The sequence below is a fragment of the Malassezia pachydermatis genome, assembly GCF_001278385.1.
Source record: "Malassezia pachydermatis strain CBS 1879 chromosome Unknown scaffold2, whole genome shotgun sequence".
NCBI lineage: Eukaryota > Fungi > Basidiomycota > Malasseziomycetes > Malasseziales > Malasseziaceae > Malassezia > Malassezia pachydermatis.
In genome coordinates this window covers 715,560-740,355 of record NW_017253139.1, presented here as the reverse complement: position 1 = coordinate 740,355, position 24,796 = coordinate 715,560, and the positions used below count along the sequence as shown (strand labels likewise).

Genomic DNA, 24,796 nt, shown 5'->3' with positions numbered 1-24,796 from the left:
ACACGGAAGATTATATCGCGTTTCTGGATATTTTGCCTATTCGTACAGGTACGTATTTTGGCCTACCATTGACCATCAGGACATGTTCTTGTAGTACCAAAAGCCCACGTCCCGCGTATTTCAAACTTATCGAACGATCAAGCTGCAGCCATTATGAATGGTGTGGTAGCGGTTACTCGTGCTATGGAGAAAGGTAGGTCTTCATACGACTTACGTTGAGGCTTTCAAATCACTGGTGTTCAGGTTGCTGCTAACCAAGAATATGCACAAACAGTGGATCATGTACGTGAAGCTATCTGCGAATTAACAGTGCAGGTCCATATACATATTGTCCCAGCACCTCTTCCTTCCAACGCCGTGTCCCCTCTCTCAAAATGGAACAAGACTTCTTCGACATCAGTCCTGTTTGGTCGACGGGATGAACTCGATGAAGAGGAGGCAAAGGAACTGATAACCCTCCTTCAGCCATATCTTCAACCTCTTTCCAAGCTGTAGTGATAGTCGTGATCTATGCAAATTGTAAAAAAAATGCGACAAGGGAGGTTCGAACTCCCGTCCTCACCTAATTCCACGCGCTACCGCGTGCCAGTCCGGCAAATGGGAAGGTGAGATCCTAAACCACTAGACGATTGCCGCAAAACAGCTTTATTCGCTTTCTTCAATTGGACCTTTCAATTGACTCGACGCCACAGAAATGCGCAGTTCTTTTTGCATGCGCATCGTGAGGTATCTCGCCTGTGTTTAATGAATGTAGTTTATCATATTGGACCCTCCCCCGGATTTGTTCTTTTGCCGCTATTGCCATTATACCTCAATGGATCCCGAGGAAGGGATACCAGACCATGAGGACCCTTCTTTGTACAATAAAACCTTTCCTTCTCGCGAGGCATTGATTGACTATGTCAAAGGTCTAGGTCGAAATCAAGGGTTTGCTGTCACCATTCGAAAGTCGTCTGTCAAAGATGGCTGGGTCCGGCTAGGTTGCGACCGAGGTGGGAATTACCGAAGACCACATTATCTGGCCAAAGATGCTCCTGTCGCTCACAGGAAGGTATCCAATCTCATCGGATGCCCTTATGAGGTTCGTGGTAGGAAGCCTGCGCATTGTGACGAATGGAGTTTGGAGGTCCGTAATTTAAGTCACAATCACCAAGTATCCAAAAACGAGCTAGGAAATCACTCCATCCTTCGACGACTCAATGCCGAAGAAATGGAGGTTGTTCGCTCTTTGACTGAAGCGGGATTGAAGCCACAAGATATCCTTACTCATATTCGCGAGCGTTTCCCAAAAAATCTCTCTACCATCAAAACTATCTACGATGCTCGAAAAGTGTTGCGTCAGCGCGCTACTTCCTTCAAAGAGACATCAACAAAACCGAACCCCAGTTCTTCTCATCCACAACCTATATTGTCTACGTCAAATCCTACTATGACAGGTCAAACCTGGGGTATGGCTACGCCGCCTATGCTACAAAGTCAGCAAGAAAAGTTTCAAAGAATGTGTGAACTTGTGAATCATAACTGGCATCATATCTCTATGGAGAACAAGGCTGCAATATTTGATGCGCTTGATATGTGCCTACGAGGCCATGTCAATGCGCCACCGAACCTTATGGTTGCGACAGAACGCAGTCAAACATTGCCTATGAATTTTCTTCCTTATTTTCCTAGTACGGAACCGTTAGGAACACGGTCAGATCAGTCTCAAGAGTCTACGTCGGAGACATTGATGCTCGATCCACACATGGGGCAGGGGCTCGGGTTGATGAATGGGCCTCGTTTCTCTCATTAATGTGGGAAAACAATAATTTTGTGGTTGGAACGACCGGCTCTCATCACAATAAACCTTCCTTGCAGGAGCTCATCTTGGCTAACTTTTGCGTGTACATCTGTCACCGATTTGTTATTAAGATACAAACCACTCTTCTGCTGGATGAAGCGACGTGTTTCACCTGTAAATTTGTTAGTGTAAAAGTAGTGTAAATACATACTTCGGGATGCAACTAGTTTCGTTTCTGTCGCTAGCTGAATTACATCTTCCACGGGTTCCTTGAGGTATACTAAGCGTGGATCGTTTTCAAAAGCAAATTCAACTTGATCGAGCGTTAAAGACTGGAGGTCTGTATTAAAGAGCACATTTGTGGCCAGCGTAGCTTTTTGCAAGGCTTTCTCTCCACGAACTAATTCAGTCATCTCACTAGCAAGCCAACGCTGAGCAATGCGTTTAGAGCGGTCTTGCGCATGCTCTGCCATAATCTGCTCGATTTTTTCAATAGGGAGCAAAGTGAGAGAGAGCAAGTATCGTTCCACATCAACATCCGCACTACGCATGAAGTACTGATAAAAGTCAAAGTCTGAGAGCAGGGACGAGGAAATCCATACAGCATTCCCTGCCGATTTACCGAACTTGGCACCGGATGCTGTTGTGAGAAGAGGGAGCGTCAACCCATAAGCAGGCTCCTCCCTCATGTTGGGATTGGCTGTGCTATCAGCTTGCGCTGCACGTTGCCGTCGAATCAAGTCGATACCAGCCATGATATTGCCCATTTGATCAGAGCCGCCAAGCTGCACAGAGCACTGTTTGTCTTTGTGAAGCACACTAAAATCATGTGCCTGCATCAGTTGATAAGAGAACTCTGTGAATGAAATGCCGGCTATGCTTCCATTGGTGGGGAAAAGCCGCGATTTGACGCTGTCGCGGGCCAACATGTCATTCACACGAGCGTATCGTCCTACCCCAGAGAGAAACTCAAGCATGGAGACATTTTTGAACCAGTTGTAGTTGTTCAAAATTTGGATATTTAACGAATCTTGAAACAATGGCTCACCCACCTCGCTGACCTCTGGGGAGAACATAACGGGCGTAGCATGAATCAGGCCGCGACGACTCAGGTAGGCAGCTGCGTTGTGGAAAAATTGGTATAATTGTGTGCGAATGGCCATCACATTCTTATTTAATTGTTCCATATCCAAGGCGGAGCGCTCTGTCGAGCGGCCTGACGGATCACCAATGGCCCCTGTTGCTCCACCGATCTAGATGTCAGCCCATCTATTTTCGTACTTACTAGCACCAGCGAATTATGGCCATGGAGTGAGCAGTGTAACAACGCAATGAGAGGCAGCAGGTTTCCTACGTGCAGACTTATAGCACTGGGATCCACTCCCGAGTATATTGTTCGAGGTAGAAATGTGCTCGTCGCGTGTTTTGTTTGTAAATGGTCTTTGAGTGCACGAGATGTAGTTGCTTGCACAAGCTTGCGTGCTTCAAGAACATCCACTACAGAAGAAATCTGGCTCCGTACTGTACGCGATGTATGCAGATGAGCTTTTCGTACAGACAGAGCTCTAGGCAGGCTACTGCAGCCTAGCATTTTCGTGTACGAAGATGAAGATGAAAATCGGGGGCCATCGGGGCCTACGCTCAGACCGCATGTCACTTGCATTGTATGGGTGGGGCTCCAACTTGCATGGTCAGCTCGGGCAGCCACATAAGAAGCTGTACCTCTCAGAGCCTACTTTAATCTGCTCTGATGCTACAGATATCATTGGTGCAAGTGGATCCAATGCAATTGTACACCAAGGGGATACCTTTTACTTATATGGGTTTTGTCGTGAGAGCAGCCATCCTACTGCATCGTATGCAGGCCAAAAAGTTGAGTGGAAACCCAATCGTATCTTCTTGGGTCAAGATGAAGTTTTAGGGTACCTAGATCCCGATGGATATCTCTGCCAGGGTATGACAGGTCAACGGCGTAGTGTTTTGTCTTGGACAAGCGCTGCCGTAGATCTGACAAACCGTGTCATGACAATTTCAGGTATGTTGTATGTATCTGACAGCAGAAGAGGGGCATGCATACCTATTTCCCACCTTTGATGACTGTCTATCTTGTTCCACCGATACCCTCCTTCAGTATCAAGTTAGCGTGGCAAAGTCGGCATGGCCCACTCCTTTTTTCGAACAAGTTCATGCTGGAGGTACTCACTTTGTTGTACAAACATCCCATGCGCAATACCCACTCTATGTTTATGGGGATAATCGATTTGGCCAGCTGGGTACCTTGTCATTGACAGACAGTCAATGCCTCCATCCACTTACATTCTTTTCCCAAGAAGAAGGGTTTCCTGGGATTGTGAAACATGTAACCTGTGGTGATCGTCACAGTGTCGCTCTAACCACGGATGGCGATGCCTATATCTGGGGATGGGTCGAATATATACCAGGCCATCTGACTGGTCCGGTGCCTGTCGATATTGGGGACACGCCCACTGATGCCATTGTCACACAAACTACATGTGCAGGTGATACAACCATGTTTCTTTTACAAGACGGCACGGTATGGATGCAAGGTCGGAATAAAGTGATGTTGGAAGATCCGCTTACCTCTGTCCGGCAAGTTCACCTTCCTGGAAAAGCAGTCAAAATTATGAGTGCGCGATGGTCATATTATTCGCTTATTCGTCACTAGGGAATTAGATCCACAGATATAAATGTGCCATCAAAATGCCAACACATGAAAAAAAGATTGTACCATCACGGTCACTGGGTGAGGGCGATGTTACCCGAACCTTGAGCAGGAGGGGCATCAGGAATAATTGGTGCGACTGGCTTGTTGTTCTCAGCCAGCAAGCGCTGCATCAAAACACCCACACCCTCAAAGACACCAAGAAGGATACCACACATAACACCAGCACCGAAGGCTGTCTTGGGGCCACCACGGATAGCTAAGGTCGAACCAGTGAAGAAGCCTGCAATGATCGCATTCCAAGGGTCCTCCTTTTGACGAACGGACTTCACTGTGCAGTCAAACGAAGTGAACAAGCCACCCCAGACACCAAAGTTACCGCCAAGGACGGGGGCACGGGCTTTGATAGCAGATACAGAGCCCAAAAAGCGCTCACCACGCGGCGAGTTACGTGCACCCTTAATACCGTGCCAGATTGTACCACCAATGCAACCCATAGCGAAAGCACCACCAAAGTCATTAAGAATGACCCAGGGGCATGGGTCACGCGAGTGATCCTGTCCAGGATGGCCGGTCTGTGTAATAGGCATAGTTGCTTCTACGCTGCAGGTATATCACACCAACCCTTCGAAGCGTTGGCTTGTAAAGTGGGCGTGGTGGCAATTCGATCGCGAAGGAAGGCTACATATCACGTGACTACATGTGTCAGCGCGACTTAAGCAACCAGAGGAGCAAGCTTTGCAGCCTGTGTGGGGTAAGTACGATGACCAACGTACAAATGAAGCACGTCCCGGGCAGCTCTAGTCCATGCATCGGTTTGATTGAATTGGAGTTTTATGCTGTTATCATTGATCCGGTCTTTGTTGATGCTACATTGTTAGTGAACAAGCGACATACACGTAGGGCAAGTCCAGGGCGGAGTCGAGTGACTTACTGTGTTCATATAGCTGGTTGAGGCAAGTGAGGAATCCTATCATAGCATAATCAAAGCGTCTGGAGTGTAGGAGTCTTCCAATTTGCCAATCCGTTGATCCATACAATTCATATACAGTCTTTTCGTTGTCGATTTTCTCCACGCGGCTGAAGGAGCCACACGGGACCACCTTGTACTCACTGCATTGGAATTCCAGTTTTCGCTCCAGCACATTCAAGAGCAAGGCAGCTTGGCCCCAGGCAGCGTTAATTTCAGACCACTCTACCTGCTCATGTGTGGATCTTGCGCTCTGGCTAAGACGACCCAGTCTCAAGCCATTAATCGTACCCATTCCGAGGACATCGTCTTCAATGTGGAAAGCATCTGTGTATGCATTGGCATTCTCCAGTTGCGAAAGGATCTTCTTATCATTCTCAAGCTGAAGGTTGAGTTGAGCCTTTTCTAAGCGTGCTCTCTCTGTAGCTGAGGACAACTCATGGTAAACTTTCCAAAATTCATCCTCTTGATCGTTCAGTTGCATCTCCTTCTTTTCCAGCGCCTTTAATTCTTGTCGAAGGCTCTCTTGTTCTTTATCATGTTCAACTAATTTTTCTTGAAGCTTTTCTTTTTCTTCCTTCATCTAGGTTTTGTGAGTGTCATTAGATGCATACCTCTTTCATATCACGTAGAATAAGATCCTGCTGTCGTTTCCATCTAGCGATATCTTCTTGAGACATTTCAAGATCGCCATCCACCAGAGCAAGTCTCTCAAGCTCACGTTCAAGTAGTACTAGGGTATCACGCTCGCGTCTCGTGTCGACAAGCTCGTTGGTGAGCTGCTGTACCAAGTCTTCGGCACAGATTTCACAGAGAGGGTGGCTAGTTTCAACCTCTGGCCAATTCTGTCGAGCTTCCTTTGTTATGGTGGAAAGCAAATCATTTTCTTTATTTTCAGAAGGCGTTTCTGCTTCTGAGCTCATCTCTTGTGTATGTACGAGCAGGGCCTCCTTTAAAGCCGAGGGGAGGTGTAGGTGCTCCATCCGCTCCTCGATAGAAGCCACCTTAGTTTCTCCACCTGCTCTTGTAAAGGTATCAGACATCCATTCTTTTACATCTTCGTCGCTTTGCTTCTTCGAAACTACACTGGGATCCAAGTCCGTCCACTGGTCACACTGTGTGCAGGGGACCTTCATGGATGCCGCATGGACCTATCACACGTGTGGAGGTGATGGTAAGGCGTAAGTACCACGTGGAGGAGACAGAGATGTCATGTCCCGGACTCGGCCGATGGCAGTTGTGCTGGCCCTCGGACCGGGCAGGGAGGAGGGCTCAGACGCCGTGCACTTTCGATTCGTTACCAGCCACGATGGTGTTTGCTCTGGCTTCGCGCACGCTTCGCTCTTCGAGCTACCGCCCCGTTCTCTCGCAGCTTGCCGGTGCCCGCCGTGGTTACGCTGAGGCTGTGAGTGACAAACTGAAGCTGAGCTTCGTTGTCCCCCACTCGGTAGGTTTATCGGCCTTGTGATAGTTTTGCTAACTGGATGTAGGCCATCTACGATGGTGTTGAGGTGACGCAGGTGAACGTCCCGGCCGTCTCGGGTGACCTTGGTATTCTTTCGGCCCACGTCCCGACTGTGGAGCAGATTCGTCCTGGTGTGCTTGAGGTGATTGAGTCGAGTGGCACTAGCAAGAAGTTCTTCGGTACGTATCCTACTCACCTTGCAATCTCCTAACCTATTATAGTGTCGAGCGGCTTTGCTTCGATCCACCCTAACAACACTCTCACTGTGAATGCTGTTGAGGCGTACCCTCTTGACCAGTTCTCGCCCGAGGTATGTATCTAAGCACATGAAATTCTGGTAAGAACGTATTCTAACCCACGAAGGCTATCCGCCAGGGTCTGTCGGAGGCCCAGCGCGTTCTCTCGAGCAATGCTTCGGCGGAGGAGAAGGCTGAGGCTGAGATTGAAGTCGAGGTGTACACTGCTCTCCAGACCGCTCTGTCGCACAACTAAGTGTAAAGCGCGGTGTGTCATGGGTCATGTCTATAGTTGACTCAACGCTTTAATGCACCAATTGCATACCAAAACCATGTTGGCACTAGCAATACTATCATATATAGACACTAGAGGTCCTCTACGCCTTCTTGGTGGACTTCAGCGATGCCATGTCCAGTGCAGGCGCAGCTTGGGTCTGCTCAGTACCAGCCGCGTTGACGCGGGCTTCGTCTTCTGCCTTAAGCTCAGCCAGCGTTTGGGCCTTGGGCTGCGCCGTCTCCGAAGGAGCCGACTTCTTCTTGTTCTTCTTCGACTTGGGCGTCGATGCCTCCTTTGGCTTTTCAGAAGCGGGCGTAGTAGACGCCTGCGCGGCCGGGGTAGGGGCAGGTGCCTCCGCCGGGGTCACGGGCTCTTGCGTCTTGGGCGTCGATGTCTCCTTTGGCTTTTCAGAAGCGGGCGTGGTGGACGCCTGCGCGGCCGGGGTGGGGGCAGGTGCCTCCGCCGGGGTCACGGGCTCTTGCGTCTTGGGCATCGCGGGGACCGATTCCGTCTTGTGATGCTGGTGACGCAGCTCCACAATGTTCTCCAGCTCCTTGAGACGCTCCTGCCATTTGGGCAGCAGAAGAAGCTTCTGCTCGATGGCCTGCTTCTCTTCTTGGAGCTTCAGGCGCTTGTCAGCATCCAACTCCGTGAACACGTAACCACCCTGACCATCGTACTGCAGTACATGCGAGTGGTACTTCCACAGCGAGGAGCGGTGCGACACTGTGAGCATCGTAATGCCGAGCTCCGTCGCATGGTCATACATGATCTTCTCCACCTCCAGCGTCACCGCACTCGTGCACTCGTCAAGGATAGCATACTTGGGCTTTTGGTAGAACAAGCGCGCCATAGCAATACGCTGCTTGTCACCACCGCTAAGGGCATCACGCCACTCGCGCTTTACGTCCCAGCCGCCTTCACGTTCTACAATACCGTCGATCTGCAGCAGCTTGAGAATCTGCAGCAGGTCCTCGTCCGTGACGCCTTTCGCATGCATCTCCTCGACCGTGTCGGGGTAGGTCACCTGGTCACGAAGCGTACCGAGCGACAGGTAGGGGCGCTGAGGAATATAGGTGAACTCCTTGTTCGAGGGCTTCGAGACCTTGCCACCATACACAGGCCACAGACCACCAAGGATACGGAACATACTGCTCTTACCACAACCGTTCGGACCAATAATCAACAAGTGCTGACCTGGCTTGATGTGGAAGCTGAGCTTCTGCAGCAGAACATCACCGTTCGGGCTGACAATGGGTACCTGGTCAAACACGACTTCATCGCTGTCCTCGTTAATTTCTCCACGGCGCGAGAAGATCTCCTTCTTCTTGGCAATCGCCTCATCACCCGACGAGGAGACCAGGCGCTTCTTCGCATGACCCTTCTCCAGGTCATCCATGACCTCAAGTAACTCTGTAAGACGAGACGTGTAGCCGGCCAGCTCCGACATTTCCTTGTAGCTGAGCATCACACGACCCACGGCATCCGACGACGAGAGCAGCAAGCGGCGGTTGGTCACGAACACCTCCGTACGCGAGCCCATGTCGGCTTTGCGGCCACCGCCCACAGCGAAGCCAGGGATCTTGAAGAACACAGGGCCTGAGCAAATGACCAGACCAATGGCACCCCACAGCCACTTGATCACACCTTCTTCCATCATACCGTGGCCAATTCGGATATGCAACACACGGTTGATGTGCTTCAACAGAGAGAAGTAGGAGCGGTCAATGTGGCGTTTCTCGAGGCTCTGACCGCGGTAGAAGGCCACCTCCTCAGCATTCTCCAGAAGACGGGCGTGACCGAAGCGGTATTCACCCTCTAGTTGCTGTTCCATCGCAGTGTACTGACCAAACGGTGGGGTGAGCATCTTCACGAGCATCGTGGTCAAGCGAATAATCGCTGTAGTAACCATCAGCATCTCAATACCGACCGTCTGGCTAAGACGGAAGTTGTACACAATGGAATCAATCAATGGCATGAAGATGTTACCGTATAGCAACGCAATAGCGCGACTGAATTTCTGCACATCCACTGTGATTAGTTGATCCGCGTTTCGGATGCGGTCATCCAAATTCGTAAGCTTGTAGAACGTCAGGTTCTGCAAGTACTTGTGCTGGATAATGCTCGTCAAGCGCGTACGGATCGAGAGAGCTAGCGAGTTCACGAAGAACGAGATCAGACTGTTCACCAACACCGCCGGCACGGCAATGCCCATCCAGGCGATCACACGCAAGAAGAACATGCGCTTATCACCACGCACAAGCGAAGAGACGATACGGCCATCCAGCTCAGCCACGTACAGTGAAATAAGTGTACGGATAAGTAGCGTCGCCGAAAGACCAAACAGGTAGCCTGTCTGCTTCGAGCGCCAGGTTGGGAAGATGATACGGAGCAGGCGGAACAGCCGGGCGTAGAAAACATGGTCGAGCGTCACTTTCTTGCGCTGCATGTTTGACGAAGGCTTGGCCTTATCAGCTTCCTTGGCCTTGGCCGAGCGTTTACGTGGCCAGAACATATGCAGCAGGCCAAATGTCACACCCACCATATACACAACCCGAAGGACCCTCTGAATCGAATTATAATTGCTCGAATAGAACGAGATAAAGTTCAAGAGGCGACTCAAAGCCGCCATCTTGGCCGACTCCAAGGCGGGACGCAAACGCGACTGAACCGCCATTATGAGAGCAAGGCGATCACGAAAGATCGGTGTTGCAGTCGGGTGGGTAACCGTCCACGACCCTCCGCGACTCCGCTTACGGCAGATTGATCGGCCTACCCTCGCCGCTCCCCCGCTTACGGAATATAGGCGTGTACCCAAGCAAACGACGGTTATAGGCCGGGCACGTACCAAAAAAATGCCAATTGCCGGGGTTGATTATGTTATCAGACATGTGGGAACTACGGTTACAAAGAAACGGCGACCAACACCATGGACGGAATAGGATGGGCAGCCACCCATTCATCCAGCTGGCCCCCTATAGAAATAACTTGACCGCCCACATAGCACATACCATGTAGCAAAGAGGAGAGATCAGGCAAGCTGCGCTCCAGGCAAAATACCACTTTCGATGCATGAATCGCATCGGAAGCTGTATCCAGGATGGCAAGCATATGATCGCGAAGTTGAGATCGATCACAGCCACTTGGCATGTGTACATACAAAGCTCTGTTCAGTTTTTCTGATGCACATGCCAAAGAGGCAGAGCTCGTTGAAGAGCTTGCAGTACTGAATTTCTCAATGACAGCGCCAGACCAACCAGGGCACATCAATTCAATACCGGCATCCTCGGCTTTCCAGGCCCCAATCGCAGGCAAATCAACAAACAAGCGGCGCACAAATGCCTCTGCCGTAGCGGCAGGGTAATGGTGCACGTCACCGTTGGCAGGACTCATATCTGGTGTGCCTGGTACGTCGAATCGATTCACTTGATGTAGCGAAGTACGTAAAGCGTCGACATTTTGCAAAGGTAGGGTGGATGATGAAGTATGCACATTTGCATGCGCAGGGGAAGTCGTGGATCCATGAAAAGCCTCTGACTCTCTAGCCCTCGAGTACCGCGGTGGTGGTGACGGCGGTGGCGAAAGAGGCAATGTAAACGAAGAAGAACGGTTCAGTGGTGGTGAGGTCACGGGGATGGCTCGGGTATGAGTTTGCAGGGTCATGGGAGCCGAACCAAGAGCCCTAGGGGGTAGCGACGCTGTCTCTCTCACAGACGTACGCCGACCTGGTTCATGCGATCCAGGAATTTGTCGAGTAGTGACGTCTATCCAGGTTAGTGCCAAAACAACGTACCAGGACCACCACTTTACCACGGAATCCAGGGTAGTGGATGGCACCGGCTGCACCGAGCCGGCGTGTGACACAGAGGCGCGCGAGGACGAGGCCGCTGGACTCGTAGAACTGGACAGGTTAATGGATCCACACAACAAACACACAAACGTACTTTAACTCAGAGTATGCAATGTCCATGATATTGAATGCAAAGCAAGTAGAGAAGAGGTAGTACAGTGGTGATGAAGATTCACCCGATACGATGTGGCTACGTCTCCAAATTTTTGTCGCTATGCGATGGCGCCATCGCTCTGTGACAATATGACCACGTGGCTCATGACATAAGCTCGTTTCTTCCCACCGCACCGAAGAGGAAACGCAAGGCCTAGTAGCTACATAGGGTTCTTTTCTATACGTTGAGGATGCATGGTATAGACATTAGCCCACCATATCGGCCAACGGACCCGCATCCGTACCCATAGACTCCTTAATACCCATCTCAAAGTACGAGTAGATGATGGTCACAGCCAGCAGAATACCGGTACCCGAGCCCAGCGCACCGGAAAGGTCAGCGACCACCGTGAGCGCACCCACGAGCGCACCACCGAAGGCCGCCGCAGTAGGGATGACACGCTTCAGCTCTTTGTACATACCACCCTCACGGTGACCAGCAATCACCATGTTGTTGTCCTTCAGCTGCTTCGCAATCTCACGAGGGCCGCTACCCGACACCTCGATCCAGATCTTCGAGAAGACGGCGCAGAACGACAGGATAAAGGCAATGTAAATCACACCGTGGATCGGATCACGCACCAAGGCGCTCATGCTCGTCGGCGGAGACAGGTAGTAAGCGATACCGCTCACAGCGTGGAGCTGCGGGCTGTCGTCCATGCGGTCCCAGCTACCGAGCATCTTCACAAACAAGTTCGACGGGAAGCGCGTAGCAAGCATCTGGCTGATGATGAAGAAGTTCGACGTGAGCGCACTCACGAGCATAATTGGCATGTTCGACGTGTAGAACAGCTTCACGGGGAATGTGGCCTGCTGGCCACGGACGCGGGTCGACTTGATGGGGATCTCAATGCGGAAGCCCTGCAGGTAGATCACAATCAGGAAGATGGCCAGAGTCGCGACCAAGTTGGACACATTCGGCAGGCGCTCGCGATAGAAGGCCTCCTTGAGCGCACGCGACTTGTTGTTCCACGTGAACAGGAGGTGGAACAGAGCCACAATCGCACCTTCAAACTCGGGGCCACGACCCGTGTTGACCGTCGTCGGGGAGAAAGCCTTCCAGACGATGGTCTCACAGATGTTAGTAGCGATGAACAGCGAGATACCCGAGCCAAGACCGTAGCCCTTCTGCAAGAGCTCGTCCAGAAGAATCACGATCAAACCGGCCACGACCAGTTGGAGAATCAGCAGGAGACACACACCAGCGCCGAGTTCGCTGGGCGGGCCATAGAGACCAGTCAGCACATACACGGTCGCCTGACCGAGGGACAAGATCAATGCAAGCACTGTGGTTAGTCCGTGTGTTACGTACACTTCTGAGCACCACCGTACAGCGCGCGGTCCTCACGCAGGCTAAAGTCTACCTGGATGAGGTTGGCGCTCGCAAGCAACTGAATAATCATACCCGACGTCACGATGGGCGAAATACCGAGTTCCATGAGCGTACCACGGTTCGACGCCAGAATGACACGCATCCAGAAGAGCGGATCAGAGCTATCACTCGACATGATGCCGTACAATGGAATCTGCGACGATACCAGGTAAATGGCCAGGACAATGGCAGTCCACATGACGCGCTGCTGGAACGGCACTGGTGTGAGCATGATGGCGGTACGTACCCTTGCGTTCAGGCGCCGACACCTCAGGCAGCACCGACATAAAAGGTCGCACAAGCGACAAGAGACGGACTACCTGTGTTAGTATACCTGTGCATGTTTGCGTTGCACGTACACCCACTACTCATTGTCGCGACGATGGAAGGACGAGATGTGCCAGCAAACCGAGAGCCTGGGATGTACCCCAGCACTTAAATCCACACTACGAATTTTTTGCCTCGTCCTGGTCGCCGCCCGGCGTGCTTGTGTCGTCTTTCCACTGCGCTCCTCGTGATGGTGTGTAGAACGAGTTGGCTGACCAGACCAGATTATCCCAGTACGCTGCTTTAGCTGCGGCAAGGTTGTGGGTGATAAGTGGGATGCCTACCTGGCCCTGCTTCTCGATGGACGCACGGAAGGCGAGGCGCTGACGGAGCTGCAGCTCAACCGATACTGCTGCCGTCGTATGGTGCTTACCCATGTCGACTTAATTGAGCGTCTGCTTCACTATAACAGTACGTATATGATCGACTAACGACAAGTTCATGAGCGCAAGAGCAAGCCTTTTGCATAACCCCTTGTAGAGTAGGTCTTTGTGGACCAAGCCCAAATGAAAGCCATCTTTTGCATGAGTCTCAATCGTTCGCTAAATGTGTGCTATGTGGGTTTGGGCAGCGCCTGGATTTTCTCCCGCAGCCGGTTCAGCTCCGAAAGGCGCGAAGCCTGTTGCAGTCGTCGTGTCTGGACTTGCTCATGCAGCTGCGTGGATACTTGGAGCGGTGCCCCAAACACGAGCGCTTGGAGAATGTCGTGCGCGTTTTGCTGCTGCTCACGCTCCGCTGCCTCGGCTGTGCGGTCCCAATCGCGCCAGAAAGCGCGCTTCAATCGCGACCATTGCCCCTGGAGGTACCAAGCGCCGAGGGCTGTAGCCAACAGCGCTGTCGCCCCGGCAGTGCTGGGCGCCATCTCCACGATAGAGAGCCACGAAGACCACGTCCACGCTGGGACCCAGGAGCTGGTGGCGATGGCCGTACCCAGCGTGGTCGTAGGGACTGTGACAACCGCAGGAGAACTGTGCGCCACGGCCCCGAGGCCACACACCGAGTATGTAGCGCCCAGACCGAGCATCGTACGTGCGACGAGCTTTTGCGCACGCATTGCCATGCGGTCCAAGGGCCCGCCAGGCGCAAGGAGCTGCTGCCGACGGTGCACGAGCGGCTCGGACAGGCAATAGGCATGCAAGAGCGCGCCCATCTGGCGGTCCTCAAACGCATGCAGTGCATTCCGCAGCGTCTCGGCATCAAGTCGCGTCTGGTCTGCCAAGGCCTCGCGATGCGCTACGCGTGTGTCGCGCTGACGCATCTGGTCCAAGGCTTCCTGTGTATAGTCCGTTTGACGGCGCGCCACATCGCGCAGGCGCCCTGCTTCGTACGCCAAGCGCGTCTCTTCCGACGCACCGAAACTGCGGCCAATGACATAGGAAAGAGAAAGACGAAGCTCATCGGCACGCCATGGCAAACGCCACCATGGGAAACTACGTGCCAGCGTCTCCTGCACAGCATCGCGGGAATCAGCCAATAGGCCACGAAGGGACGTACTTTGGTCCCCACTTCGCTGCCATGTCGGTTTGGGATGCACACTTCCATCCGCAGGGGGTGCAATGCGCTGCGATACACGCTGCATGTCGTTCTTCGCATGCGTCTGAAGGACGCTAGCAAACCCATCGGCTGTAGCGAGACGCTCGGTCTCCATCTGCTCAGCGTCTGTGACCGATTCCAAGGCTGTCTTCGCGACGTACCACGCACGCAACGCCGGTGGAATATGACGAGTAAGCATCAAGTGCAGCGCAGCAAAGCGCGATGCTTGAAACTGCCGCGTGAATTCATGAAAGCCGTCCGTAGGGAGGATGGATCGCGCTTGCGCGGCCAACCGCGTCGAGACAAACTTCACGCCGGGCAGGGGTGTACGTACGTCATTCATCCCATGTGTCTCTTGCAAGCGGTGCAGCAAGTGAGGTGGGAGGTGTTGGATGGCCGTTTGCACCGCCAAGTCCCAAGTCGCGGCGGCCGTTTGGCCATACGCTTGTGCCACATCCACGTTGACAAGCAGCATCGCATCTGGCTTGTCGGAGAGCAGCTCAGCGAGCCGCAAGACCTGCGCCGCGGAGGCTTCCTGACGTTCCAAGGCGCCTGTATCCAGCACAAAGTACACAGCATCGCAGGCCAGCAGGGCCGTGTACGTCTCTGTATCGCGCTGCAAGTCTGTCCATTCCAGCACTTCCATGCCACGCAGCCAGCCGAGCGGAAGAGATAGCGTGTGGGAGGAGGAGCTCGGCCACGTATCTTGTGCTGTGGGCACATCAGCACCAAACACGATCCGCGTCGAAGGCGTGCGTGGGCGATCTGCAATCGCACGCATCACAGTCTCGTCGAGCGGCTCTTGGAGGATCACATCGACAAGCCGGTGCGTCAGGTCAGGTGGGCCGACAAACGCCACACGGTGTGGATGAGGTGCTGTGACGGCCAGCTTGGCATGCTCAAGGCGCGTCACCCAGGGGGACGTTGGCTGGAAGAGCGATTGGAGCTGCTCCAGCGCCGAGCCTAGGGCCGGGGACGTGGGACGTGGCGCTGTGTGCGAAAACGATCGGAGCTTCGGGCGAAGGACGCTTGTAGTACACACGACTGAGCGCGCAGAGCGCGTCCATCGCGACAACATGCGAGCCACTCGCGCACGAACGGACAAGCCAGCCGCTGTACGCAGGTGCTACGACTACGACCCTGTCCGAGCGTACGCGCCCATGTCATCACGTGACGACACTACAACGCTTCGTCGCGCGCATCTTGCGAAAACGAAGGGCTGGTCGCGCGCGACGAGCATGGAGCGGAAACGCGATCATGTCGAGGTGGCCGCAGGGCACGAGGCCGCCGGCGCAGCGACAAAGCGTTTGCATCTGGATCTCATGGCTGGGGAAGAGGAAACGAACCCAGACTACCAGCGCCTAGAGGTATGTATTGCTACCGCTCACACGTGCAGCAATATAGGAAAGAAGCGATATACCGACGCATGCGGGAAGCGCAGCGCGATGCCAAGCGCACGAAGGACGAGGCCGTAGCACTACAAGGCACACTTGTGCGTACGCAGCAGCAGGTATTGGCCGTGAATCAGTTCTGGGATGCGGTATGTATGGGAGTGGACGACTGACGGCGTGGGCAGCTGGCCGAGTATATGGCGCACTACCAAGTAGACGAACGGGCCTTGGGCGAAGATACCTTGAAGCGTATGGAACGGATTGTTCCTTTGACGCTGCTTCAAGGCTCCAATGAACAGATTGCTGCTCTGCAGGAGCGGCAATCTCTTTTGCAGCATATCGTAGCTGTGCTGGCGAAGAGTGCCGCTGGCTCGGGCTCCTCGATCAGCCAGCCGGCCTTGCAGGAAGTGCAAGATCGATGTGCCTCGCTTGCCGGCGAAGTAAGTGCATTGCGTCAGGCGTTGGAAGCGACCAAGGCGCAACTTCATCTGTCGCAGGAACGCGTGGAGACATTGGAAGAGCAGCTTCGCCAGGCCGAACGTCGTGCCGACCGCGCTCAGAGCGATGTCGTACGAAACATGGAAGATCCCAAGCACGAGAAGCAGGCGCAGGCGTCTGCCCAGCCTGCCTCGAACCAGGGCACGCCGACGCCGACGCCGGCGGACCACAAAGAATCAGCGCAGGGCAGTGAAAGCCACGCAGAGGCCGCACAGGGTACCATGGCCGCTACGGCGGAAAAGGCGGCCGCGATGGAAGAAGAGCTAAGCTCCCTACGTGATGTCGCACACTCACGACAGCGGCTGCTCGACGAGGCGCGCGCCGAGCTGTTGGAGGCCAAGCAATCCGTCGCTGCCTTGCAGCTGCAAATGCAAGCGGTGCCGGACGAGCGTGTGCATGCTCACAGTGTGTACCAAGCGCTGCAGGCAGAGATGGTATTCATGCAACAGGAAGCTGAACGACTGCGCTCGGCGCACGCTGCGTTGGAACAGGAGAACAATGACATGCGTGAATTCCGTTTCGAGTTTCAGCGGCAAACTACGACACAGGCTCAAACACACAGCGAAGAGTTGCAAAAGCAAATCAAGGCGCGCGATGCGGATATTGTCCGCCTCCGTGGCCAGCGCGACGAGTTGAATGCCGAGCTGCTGGAACGACGAGCGCGTGAAAGTGTGAGATTTACGTACGTCGACGAAGCCAAAGCGCTGCTCGCGCCCAAAGACGAGCGGCTAGCGGCGTTCGAGGCGCAAGTCCAGCGTCTCCAAGCCGAGTTGGCCGCCGCGAAGAACGATGCGGCCGGTGTGGAGGCGGCGTTGGGCGACGGGGCGACGGAAGCGAGTCTCAGTACCGATGTAGCGCAGCTGCAGCTGCAGCTGAAAGCGGCCAACGCTGCCAGCATGACGTTGTGCGACGAAGTGGATCGCCTGAGCAGCGCCTATGACCAGCTGGACAAGCAGACGTCCGCGCGGATCGCCAATGTCGAGCGACTTGAAGACAAAATGCTGCGTGTGACCACAGAAAAAGCCAAAGCGGACAACAAGTACTTTGCCGCGATGCGTGCGAAGGATGCGCTGGAAGTAGAGAAGCGCGCCTTGGCGCGCAGTGCTGAGCGCCAGGCCAAGGTCATTGAGCGGTATACGGAAGCGGAAAAGGGCCTTCAGACGCAGGTGGCGCAGGCGGAGAAAGAGATTTCGGCGCTGCGTCGTAGCTTGCAGACGCACACGAGCAAGCTGGCCGAGGCTGATCGCGATGTGGCCGTGTGGCGTCGCCGCCATGCGGATGCTGAGCGGGCACGCGCCGCGGCGGAGGCCAGTGTCTCGAAGCACCTTGCGACGGCCGAGCAGGAGACTAGTGCTCGTCACAAGGCCGAGGAGCGTATGATGGCGCTGGATCGCGATGTAGGCCGTCTTCGGCGCCGATTGGCAGAGTCTTCTACGTCGTCGCGACGCCGCGAATCGTCCGATGCGGATACGCACTTGGAGTACCTCAACTCCTTGTTGCGATGCTCGTCGTGCAAGGAACGGTACCGTGATCGGATCATTACGCGGTGCTTCCATACCTTCTGCGAGGCGTGCATCAATGCCCGCCTGCAAACGCGGCAGCGCAAGTGTCCTCACTGTGGCCTGGCGTTTGCGAGCAGCGATGTCCAGGCACTCTACTGTACGTATTCACGACACTTACACCAGTGCAATAATGACTACGATGTCTCTAGATTACGGCGCGAGTTTGTACATGGTATCAATGAAGCGCGCAGCCATTTCATTGAGCAGGATCGGCGCTACCGGCGTTGTGGTGTGCAGACCGTATACCGTAGCCATGGTGCCAGCCTTGCTGGGGCGCGAGTGGGAGTGCTGCACACTCTCTTTCAGGTCGGCAATGAAGCGATCGACGACAGGCACAGTGAGACGTGTGCATGCAATGTGGAAGGCTGGTGCGTCGCCGCTAATCGCATTCAAGTGCCAACCACGACGTGACATTTGGTCGCCCACATCGTATATATTCAATTTGCCGGCACTGCCGATGGCCACGACACTCACCAGCGGCTGGCCCAGCACGTAGAGCTCGGGAATCTCTTCACGCACACGACGTGCAATCGTTTGGGCCGCGCCGACAATCTCGCGACAGCTCTGCAGGTAGCCATCGTAACCCATGGTCATCATGACGGCCCATGCACCGGCAATCAATGCGCCTGGACGCGAGCCAGCCAGGGTCGGGGAGGCGTACACGCCACCCACCCAGTCTGCCGACACAAAGTACTGGAACCGACGCAGCTTTTCCGTGCGGTACATGACGATCGACGAACCTTTCGGGGCAAAGCCATACTTGTGCGTATCGCACGAAATCGACGTCACACCCTCCACACGGAAGTCAAAGGGCTCGGCCAGGAACCCAGCCGGCTCGAGGAACGGCACAAGGAACGAACCAAGACACGCATCAACGTGGCAACCGATCCCATAGCGCTTGGCCAACGCACCAATCGAGACCATATCATCAATGATACCATCAGGGAAGTTCGGCGCACTGCCCACGAGCAGCACCGTGTTCGCATTGATAGCTCGCTGGACCAAATCCAAACGCACTTTGCGTGTCTTTTTGTCCACAGGAATGCGTCGTACCGTCATACCAAAGTAGTGGCCCGCCTTGTCAAAGGCCACATGCGCACTCACAGGCACCACAATCTCTGGCTGCGTAATGCCGCGCTCATGACGACCCCACTCCCGCATAGCCAGGCACGCCATCATAATCGACTCGGTACCACCCGACGTCGTCGTGCCTGCCGCGCCTTCAGGCGCATGGTACATACGGAGCACCATCGATACCACTTCCGACTCCATCTTGCGCAGGCCCGGAAACACTTCAGGGTGCAGTGGATTCGTCAGCAAGAACCGCTCGATCGTCTCCACCATCACACGGTTCAGCGCTTCGCCACCGTGGTAGACCGCACCTGAGACATGTCCATCCAGGTACACATGGCGACCATCGCTCTCGCCATGACCACCTAGCAGCATTAGATTCTCCAGCTGCTGCGTGACCCATGGAAGGTCGTGGCCATGGGCCGGCATCTCACGAACAGTCGCCACGGTCGTAGGCGGCATAAGCGACTTGGCCACGTCATTCACAGCCATGCTCATCTCACGCTCAACACGCCGGCGATTCGATGGAATGAGCATCATAATTCGGAAGAGTTGCTAATGTAAGTAGAGGCAGAACGTACACGCAGCAAGGTCGTACGGAAACGACGGAGCACACCCACCACGCCGTCGGCTTTGATCGTTCGGCCCCATCGGAACGAATAGTGCCATACCACGGCAATGAGCGCGAGTGTACGTGCATTGTCAAACGTCACGACCAAGCGAAGCAGTCTAACTACCGGCCCGGACGTCGAAGGCGCACCTGCCTTCGAATGGGTCACAGTCATTGTACACACTATAGAGCCGCTACGCTATGCGTCGGTGGCTGGAGAGTCTGGGGAGGTACAGCGCATCTTGCGTCGACATCTGCATAAGCACGTGATGCAGGGGACATGGCCCACGCCGGGGCCCAGGTTCGTGGTAAAAGTCTCGTGTTAGTTAGTCTGGCAGGGTCGAATGGAGGGGCTGTGCTAAAAGGAGAACGTAGGCTACAGTGGTACACAAACTGTAAACCCACGAGTTTTAAATGTGCCATCCAATTAATTACCATTCAAACTCGCTGCGTGTTAGCACCGTCTGTACTACATACCCATTGCATTTGGAGAACAAGTAGTCACGGCCATCGATCGAGGCGACACCATCCCGTAGCACACACTTCCACTTGTTCTTAACACGCTGCACCTTATCGTACAAGCACAGGATCATATCCTCCGTCCCATCGCCGTCGTCATCATCTGAATCATCGAGATCACTGCCAATCTCGTCCTTCGACGCGTCTTCCTCTTTGGCACTGCTCTCTTCCATCTTTGCCTCTTTCTCCGCACGCTCTGAGCTGTCGCCAGCCTCGCGCTTGCGCTTCTGCCCCGCCGCCGCGTCGTCGTCATTGGGCTTAGCATCCGTACTCGACGTGGAGATCGACGCCTTCTCCTCTTCCTTTACGTCGGTTTGCGCCGCGCTGCCACCGGTTCGAAGTAGGGGTGCGCCAGGCGTCACAGTATACGGGTGCGATGCACGCTGCGACGACGTGCTCGCGCCATCAAACTCTGTGACTTGCGTAGCGACCAATTTAGCCTCCCATGAACGCTGCAGCTCCTCCAGCACCTCTTTCTCGATACCCATATCTTCAAAGTCTTGGCGCACATTCGCGATCACATCGTCAATGATGTGTCGGAAGGTGAGCGACACGACACGGTTGCTCATAGAGATAGCAGCAGTGATGCCTGCCTATATGCTCAGGAGAAAGTTGGACTGCGTATACGTGCAAATGCCCAGACACGTCTCTAATCAGAAAAGCGACGTCGTCCGTCGAAGCCCACGCTGTCGTCGCAGGCAGTGGCGCTACGACGCTCGTCGTCCTCTCCATGATGTGATCACGTGAGGCGAGCGGTTACGCGCGGCCGGTCGCGCTACTTCGTTCGTTCGTTCGTGGTACGTGCTTGCGATGTCCAGTAGTAGTGCAGCGCACGAGTTGTAGGTGGCAATGGGAGGAAACACTTACCATTCAGCAAGGTAGGGGACGTCGTCCTGGCCAAAATCAAAGGTTTCCCGTCCTGGCCGGGCATTGTACGTATTCCATATGCCTCTCACACGTCAGATTATGGACGATGACAATGTACCCAAGGCGGTCCGTGACGAGCGGCCGTCGACAAAAAGCACGCTATTTACCATCCGATTCTTCCCTACGGCAGATTAGTACGCATCTATGATGACTTACATGACAGTCACTGGGTTACTGCGCGTGATATGACATTGTTAACGTCGGAAGACATCCAGGCGTTCTTGGCCAAGCCGCCACGCAAGTCGAGTGATTTGCAAAAAGCGTATAAGATTGCGCAGGACCCAACTGCATGGAATGACGAGCAAAACCGCATCGTGCGTGAGCATGAGGCCTGGGTCGAGCAGGCCGAGGAGGCCGAGGATGAAGAGGAGGACGAGGATGCGTCCAAATCGTCGACCCGCCGTCGCTCCACGACGCAGCCACGCAAACGTGCAGCGGGTACATCGGCCAAGGCTAGCACCAACAAGCGCGCGCGTGCCGCTGAGGACGTAGCTGCCGAGGCGGAAGGCGATGCAGAAACGCCAGCAGAGAAAGAGCGTGAGCCAGACGAAGAGTTGGATCCTGCCACGCGAAAAGTGCGGGAGTGGCGGTACAAGCTGCAGCGTGCCTTCCTCAACAAGGGCGGCGTGATTGTGGCGAGCGATATGGACGCGCAGGACGCGACATTCAAGACAGTCGAGGCGTATACGGATATGACCGTGGAGCAGCTGAAGACGACCAAGATCGGCAAGGTGATGAAACGCATTCATCAGTTGCCTGACGTCCCTCACGACGACAAGTTCCATTTCCGGGAACGCGCAGGGGCATTGGTGAAAAAATGGGGGACACTGCTAGGCGTTGCGAGTGACGAAAAGGCCTAACGACCTCTTGTGCGGGTGATAGGGGACCACAAACGTGCGGTGGGACGTTTGTTTTATTATGAATATATATATATATATATAACTATATGTCGTACGCACATCTTTCCTTGACATCGTAGACACCCCCGACTTTTAGGCGCGATGGATGTTGTACATGCCGCTACGACGATCCGTCGTGCGATGGGCCAAGGGACAGCGGCGGGACAGATTCCTCGTCAGGCGCATGGCCGCGTGGGGTACGAAGGGTGTTGGGAGAGAAGAGGGTTTGCTCTGAGACCACGGGCAACGACTTCTCTGGCGGGCGCTCACGTACTGCTTTCTCCGCTTTCAGCGCCTCTACCTCGGCGCGCAAGGTAAACACTTGCGACTCCAGCTCCTTGTTGCGTTCGAGCAACTGCGGCTCTACACCCGGCGCTCGTGTGGGCGCCTGCACTGGCGGCGTAGCCACCCAGGAAGAGACACGGGCCGACATTTGGTCGCGCAGTCGCTCGTTCTGTATTTGCAGTAAATCCACACGTTGCTGCAACGTCGCCTTCTCCTGGGCAAGGGCGGCCAGCTTGTCACTGTACCCTTTGACGCTTCGTTCGCTGTTGTCCACAGACAGCTGCATGTCCTGCCAGCGCATAAGCAAATGATGCATTTCCACGCGCTGTTGGTCCACCCGTTGCAAATCGTATTCCCAATCAGAGAGGCAGCCTTGTAGTTTTTTCAGCGACGCATCGTAGTCGGCGAGCCGTGCCATCTTCGGCTTGGCCAACGCGAGATCCGACTCCAATTCAAAGAGACGCGCACCCATCTTGGACACTTGCTCCGACTGCGACGCATAACAGGCGCGACTCTCATTCAGCTGACGCTCCAGCTCTTTGATTTGTTTCGCCCACGTCCGACGTTCCTCGCGGTAGGAGTTGAGTTTGACATTGAGCTCCCGCTCCCATTGCGCATGTCGATTGCTCGTCGTTTGCATTTCGGAACGCTGACGTTCAAAGCGTGTCTGCATCGTCGAGAGTTGCGACTGAAGCGTTCGGATCGTATGCTGCAAGTTCTGCTGCTCTGCCTCAGACGCCGCATCGGTAATTCGATCACGATGAAGACGCCCAATATGCATAAGAAGCTGCTCTTTCATGTACAGTTCAAAACGAAGCTCATTCTGTAGCAAGTGCAGTTCACTCGCAGCAGTCTTTGCATCGGAACGAGGCACGTCCTTGAGCATCCCCGGCGACAGGGGTAGCGGTACATCCATAGTAGACACCTCCATCTGCGGCACGTACAAACTCATGCTCAGTGCCATTCGATCGGACGCATCATGCTCATTATGGTCCTTGTAGGTCAATTCCGTGGTATGATCCAGCTTCGCAAAGTAAAGAGAGAGCAAATGGCATCGAAAGAGGGCCGTACTGCGGTGCTGCATGGTGATAAAGTCCATGGCTTCAAGTGTGCCAGTGTATCCTAACGACGTAAGGGCCTCCTCCGGCGCACGAATAAAGTACAATAACGTACAGGGGAAGAGACCGTACACAGACGTAAAGAGCATACGTGTATCCGACGAGAAATCGTGCTCACTAGGCGAATGGTGCCAGCAAACCGCATGCGTGTAGGCACAGAGCAAATTCGCAATGATCGCATGAGCTTGGCGGCAAAGCCACTGCTGCAGATGCGGAAGAATAATGACCAGGCACTGAATGCCTAACGACATCGTTTGCGCCGATAGGGTATGAATCAGTGAGTCAATGATCTTTTCCAACAGCCGTGTTGAAGTAATACGATAAATGTGAATGGACTTGTGGTGCAAAAAAGGGAGCAGCAGGTATAGAATCGCCGCTTGGCTGCTCGGCGATACATACGACTGCGCAGCATGGTGCAAAAAGGCAGTAGGTCGGTACTCACTGAACAGGGATAAGATAGACCCCAGGTGCGTCGTCAGCTGCTCGTCACCCTTGGAGGAAACAGAGGTATCGGCTTCGGCCGTCGTAGAAGGAAGACTGAGCGAGTCCATGTACATGTCAAACACCTTTTGTACAAACGTGCGCTCTGGCCCTTGCTGCTCATGGGCGTCCGCAGCAGGTGACCGCGCGCTGGACGAGGCGTTGCTTTCGGTCTCCTGCAAAGGCACTGGTGCGACATCCACGTACGCCGACGCCGGCGCCTTGAGCAGCAAGGAGGCCCCTAGGCGAATAGCACGTGCCAACGCAGCATCGGGCATGTCCGTCGACGATAAGATGGGTACAAGAAGTACGTCCCACCAATGCAAGACGGTGCTGGAGGTATACAACAGAGGTGCCAAGGCATCGAGGACCTGGATCATCATGCCTAGCACCGCATCCGGTTTATTGGGTGCACTGGAAAACGATTCCAGTAGGTCGAGATTCAAACGTTCCGCCACACTGACACACGTAGACGAGGGCGGCGCGCTGTACGAGTCTGGTTGCAAGAGTCCATCGCGATCCGGCACCTCTAGGTCGAGGTTGGGATCAGCTAGCAACGACTCAATGGACTGAAGAGAAGCGGCTAATAGACTTTTCCACCCCTTGATCACAAGAGACTCAATGTTCTGTTCCACATCCTTGATGAGATTGGTAGTGCCACGAGGCACATTGAGTTGCGATATATGCTGACTCGAAAACGATGGCGGTGGCATGACCAGCACGCCGTAAGCGACTCTCTCAAAGCTGCCGTCGCAAACAGAGGAAAGGAGAAGAGGCCCAGTGATACGCC

The 24,796-nt window shown here is 54.3% G+C and overlaps 13 protein-coding genes across 13 annotated transcripts; 4 read left to right on the top strand and 9 right to left on the bottom strand.

Moving 5' to 3' along the window:
• Positions 1-1,788: 1,788 nt before the first annotated feature.
• Malapachy_2424 (tyrosine-trna ligase) lies at positions 1,789-3,371 on the bottom strand (the record flags this gene model as incomplete). Its single annotated transcript, XM_018136914.1, has 2 exons — positions 1,789-3,033; positions 3,066-3,371. The coding sequence occupies 2 exons, from the start codon at positions 3,369-3,371 to the stop codon at positions 1,789-1,791; spliced, it is 1,551 nt and encodes a 516-aa protein (XP_017993150.1).
• Positions 3,372-6,742: 3,371 nt separating this feature from the next.
• On the top strand, positions 6,743-7,390 carry Malapachy_2434 (epsilon subunit of f1f0-atp synthase n-terminal domain-containing protein; the record flags this gene model as incomplete). The annotated part of the gene is made up of 4 exons (XM_018136923.1): positions 6,743-6,880; positions 6,924-7,077; positions 7,120-7,208; positions 7,262-7,390. 4 exons carry the CDS (start codon positions 6,743-6,745, stop codon positions 7,388-7,390), a joined length of 510 nt encoding a protein of 169 aa, XP_017993104.1.
• Positions 7,391-7,511: 121 nt separating this feature from the next.
• On the bottom strand, positions 7,512-10,088 carry Malapachy_2422 (atp-binding subfamily d member 2; the record flags this gene model as incomplete). Its single annotated transcript, XM_018136912.1, has 1 exon — positions 7,512-10,088. One exon carries the CDS (start codon positions 10,086-10,088, stop codon positions 7,512-7,514), a length of 2,577 nt encoding a protein of 858 aa, XP_017993149.1.
• A 227-nt stretch (positions 10,089-10,315) lies between these two features.
• On the bottom strand, positions 10,316-10,804 carry Malapachy_2456 (sodium pantothenate symporter; the record flags this gene model as incomplete). Its single annotated transcript, XM_018136945.1, has 2 exons — positions 10,316-10,386; positions 10,423-10,804. The coding sequence occupies 2 exons, from the start codon at positions 10,802-10,804 to the stop codon at positions 10,316-10,318; spliced, it is 453 nt and encodes a 150-aa protein (XP_017992993.1).
• Positions 10,805-11,621: 817 nt separating this feature from the next.
• Malapachy_2417 (endoplasmic reticulum insertion protein sec61) lies at positions 11,622-13,158 on the bottom strand (the record flags this gene model as incomplete). Its single annotated transcript, XM_018136907.1, has 4 exons — positions 11,622-12,700; positions 12,727-13,005; positions 13,034-13,102; positions 13,146-13,158. 4 exons carry the CDS (start codon positions 13,156-13,158, stop codon positions 11,622-11,624), a joined length of 1,440 nt encoding a protein of 479 aa, XP_017992806.1.
• Positions 13,159-13,232: 74 nt separating this feature from the next.
• Positions 13,233-13,490, bottom strand: Malapachy_2457 (hypothetical protein; the record flags this gene model as incomplete). The annotated part of the gene is made up of 1 exon (XM_018136946.1): positions 13,233-13,490. The coding sequence occupies one exon, from the start codon at positions 13,488-13,490 to the stop codon at positions 13,233-13,235; it is 258 nt and encodes an 85-aa protein (XP_017992994.1).
• Positions 13,304-13,583, top strand: Malapachy_2432 (dna-directed rna polymerase subunit; the record flags this gene model as incomplete). The annotated part of the gene is made up of 3 exons (XM_018136921.1): positions 13,304-13,306; positions 13,338-13,524; positions 13,552-13,583. The coding sequence occupies 3 exons, from the start codon at positions 13,304-13,306 to the stop codon at positions 13,581-13,583; spliced, it is 222 nt and encodes a 73-aa protein (XP_017993098.1).
• Positions 13,584-13,666: 83 nt separating this feature from the next.
• On the bottom strand, positions 13,667-15,724 carry Malapachy_2451 (hypothetical protein; the record flags this gene model as incomplete). The annotated part of the gene is made up of 1 exon (XM_018136940.1): positions 13,667-15,724. The coding sequence occupies one exon, from the start codon at positions 15,722-15,724 to the stop codon at positions 13,667-13,669; it is 2,058 nt and encodes a 685-aa protein (XP_017992988.1).
• A 160-nt stretch (positions 15,725-15,884) lies between these two features.
• Positions 15,885-18,228, top strand: Malapachy_2461 (bre1-domain-containing protein; the record flags this gene model as incomplete). The annotated part of the gene is made up of 4 exons (XM_018136950.1): positions 15,885-16,013; positions 16,043-16,186; positions 16,223-18,194; positions 18,221-18,228. 4 exons carry the CDS (start codon positions 15,885-15,887, stop codon positions 18,226-18,228), a joined length of 2,253 nt encoding a protein of 750 aa, XP_017992945.1.
• Positions 18,229-18,247: 19 nt separating this feature from the next.
• On the bottom strand, positions 18,248-19,953 carry Malapachy_2423 (plp-dependent transferase; the record flags this gene model as incomplete). Its single annotated transcript, XM_018136913.1, has 2 exons — positions 18,248-19,723; positions 19,750-19,953. The coding sequence occupies 2 exons, from the start codon at positions 19,951-19,953 to the stop codon at positions 18,248-18,250; spliced, it is 1,680 nt and encodes a 559-aa protein (XP_017993148.1).
• Positions 19,954-20,209: 256 nt separating this feature from the next.
• On the bottom strand, positions 20,210-20,866 carry Malapachy_2419 (toa1-transcription factor tfiia-l; the record flags this gene model as incomplete). The annotated part of the gene is made up of 2 exons (XM_018136909.1): positions 20,210-20,225; positions 20,256-20,866. The coding sequence occupies 2 exons, from the start codon at positions 20,864-20,866 to the stop codon at positions 20,210-20,212; spliced, it is 627 nt and encodes a 208-aa protein (XP_017993192.1).
• Positions 20,867-21,107: 241 nt separating this feature from the next.
• On the top strand, positions 21,108-22,084 carry Malapachy_2466 (hypothetical protein; the record flags this gene model as incomplete). Its single annotated transcript, XM_018136955.1, has 4 exons — positions 21,108-21,136; positions 21,172-21,229; positions 21,261-21,358; positions 21,388-22,084. The coding sequence occupies 4 exons, from the start codon at positions 21,108-21,110 to the stop codon at positions 22,082-22,084; spliced, it is 882 nt and encodes a 293-aa protein (XP_017992944.1).
• Positions 22,085-22,244: 160 nt separating this feature from the next.
• Positions 22,245-24,719, bottom strand: Malapachy_2450 (hypothetical protein; the record flags this gene model as incomplete). The annotated part of the gene is made up of 1 exon (XM_018136939.1): positions 22,245-24,719. The coding sequence occupies one exon, from the start codon at positions 24,717-24,719 to the stop codon at positions 22,245-22,247; it is 2,475 nt and encodes an 824-aa protein (XP_017992987.1).
• Positions 24,720-24,796: the final 77 nt, after the last annotated feature.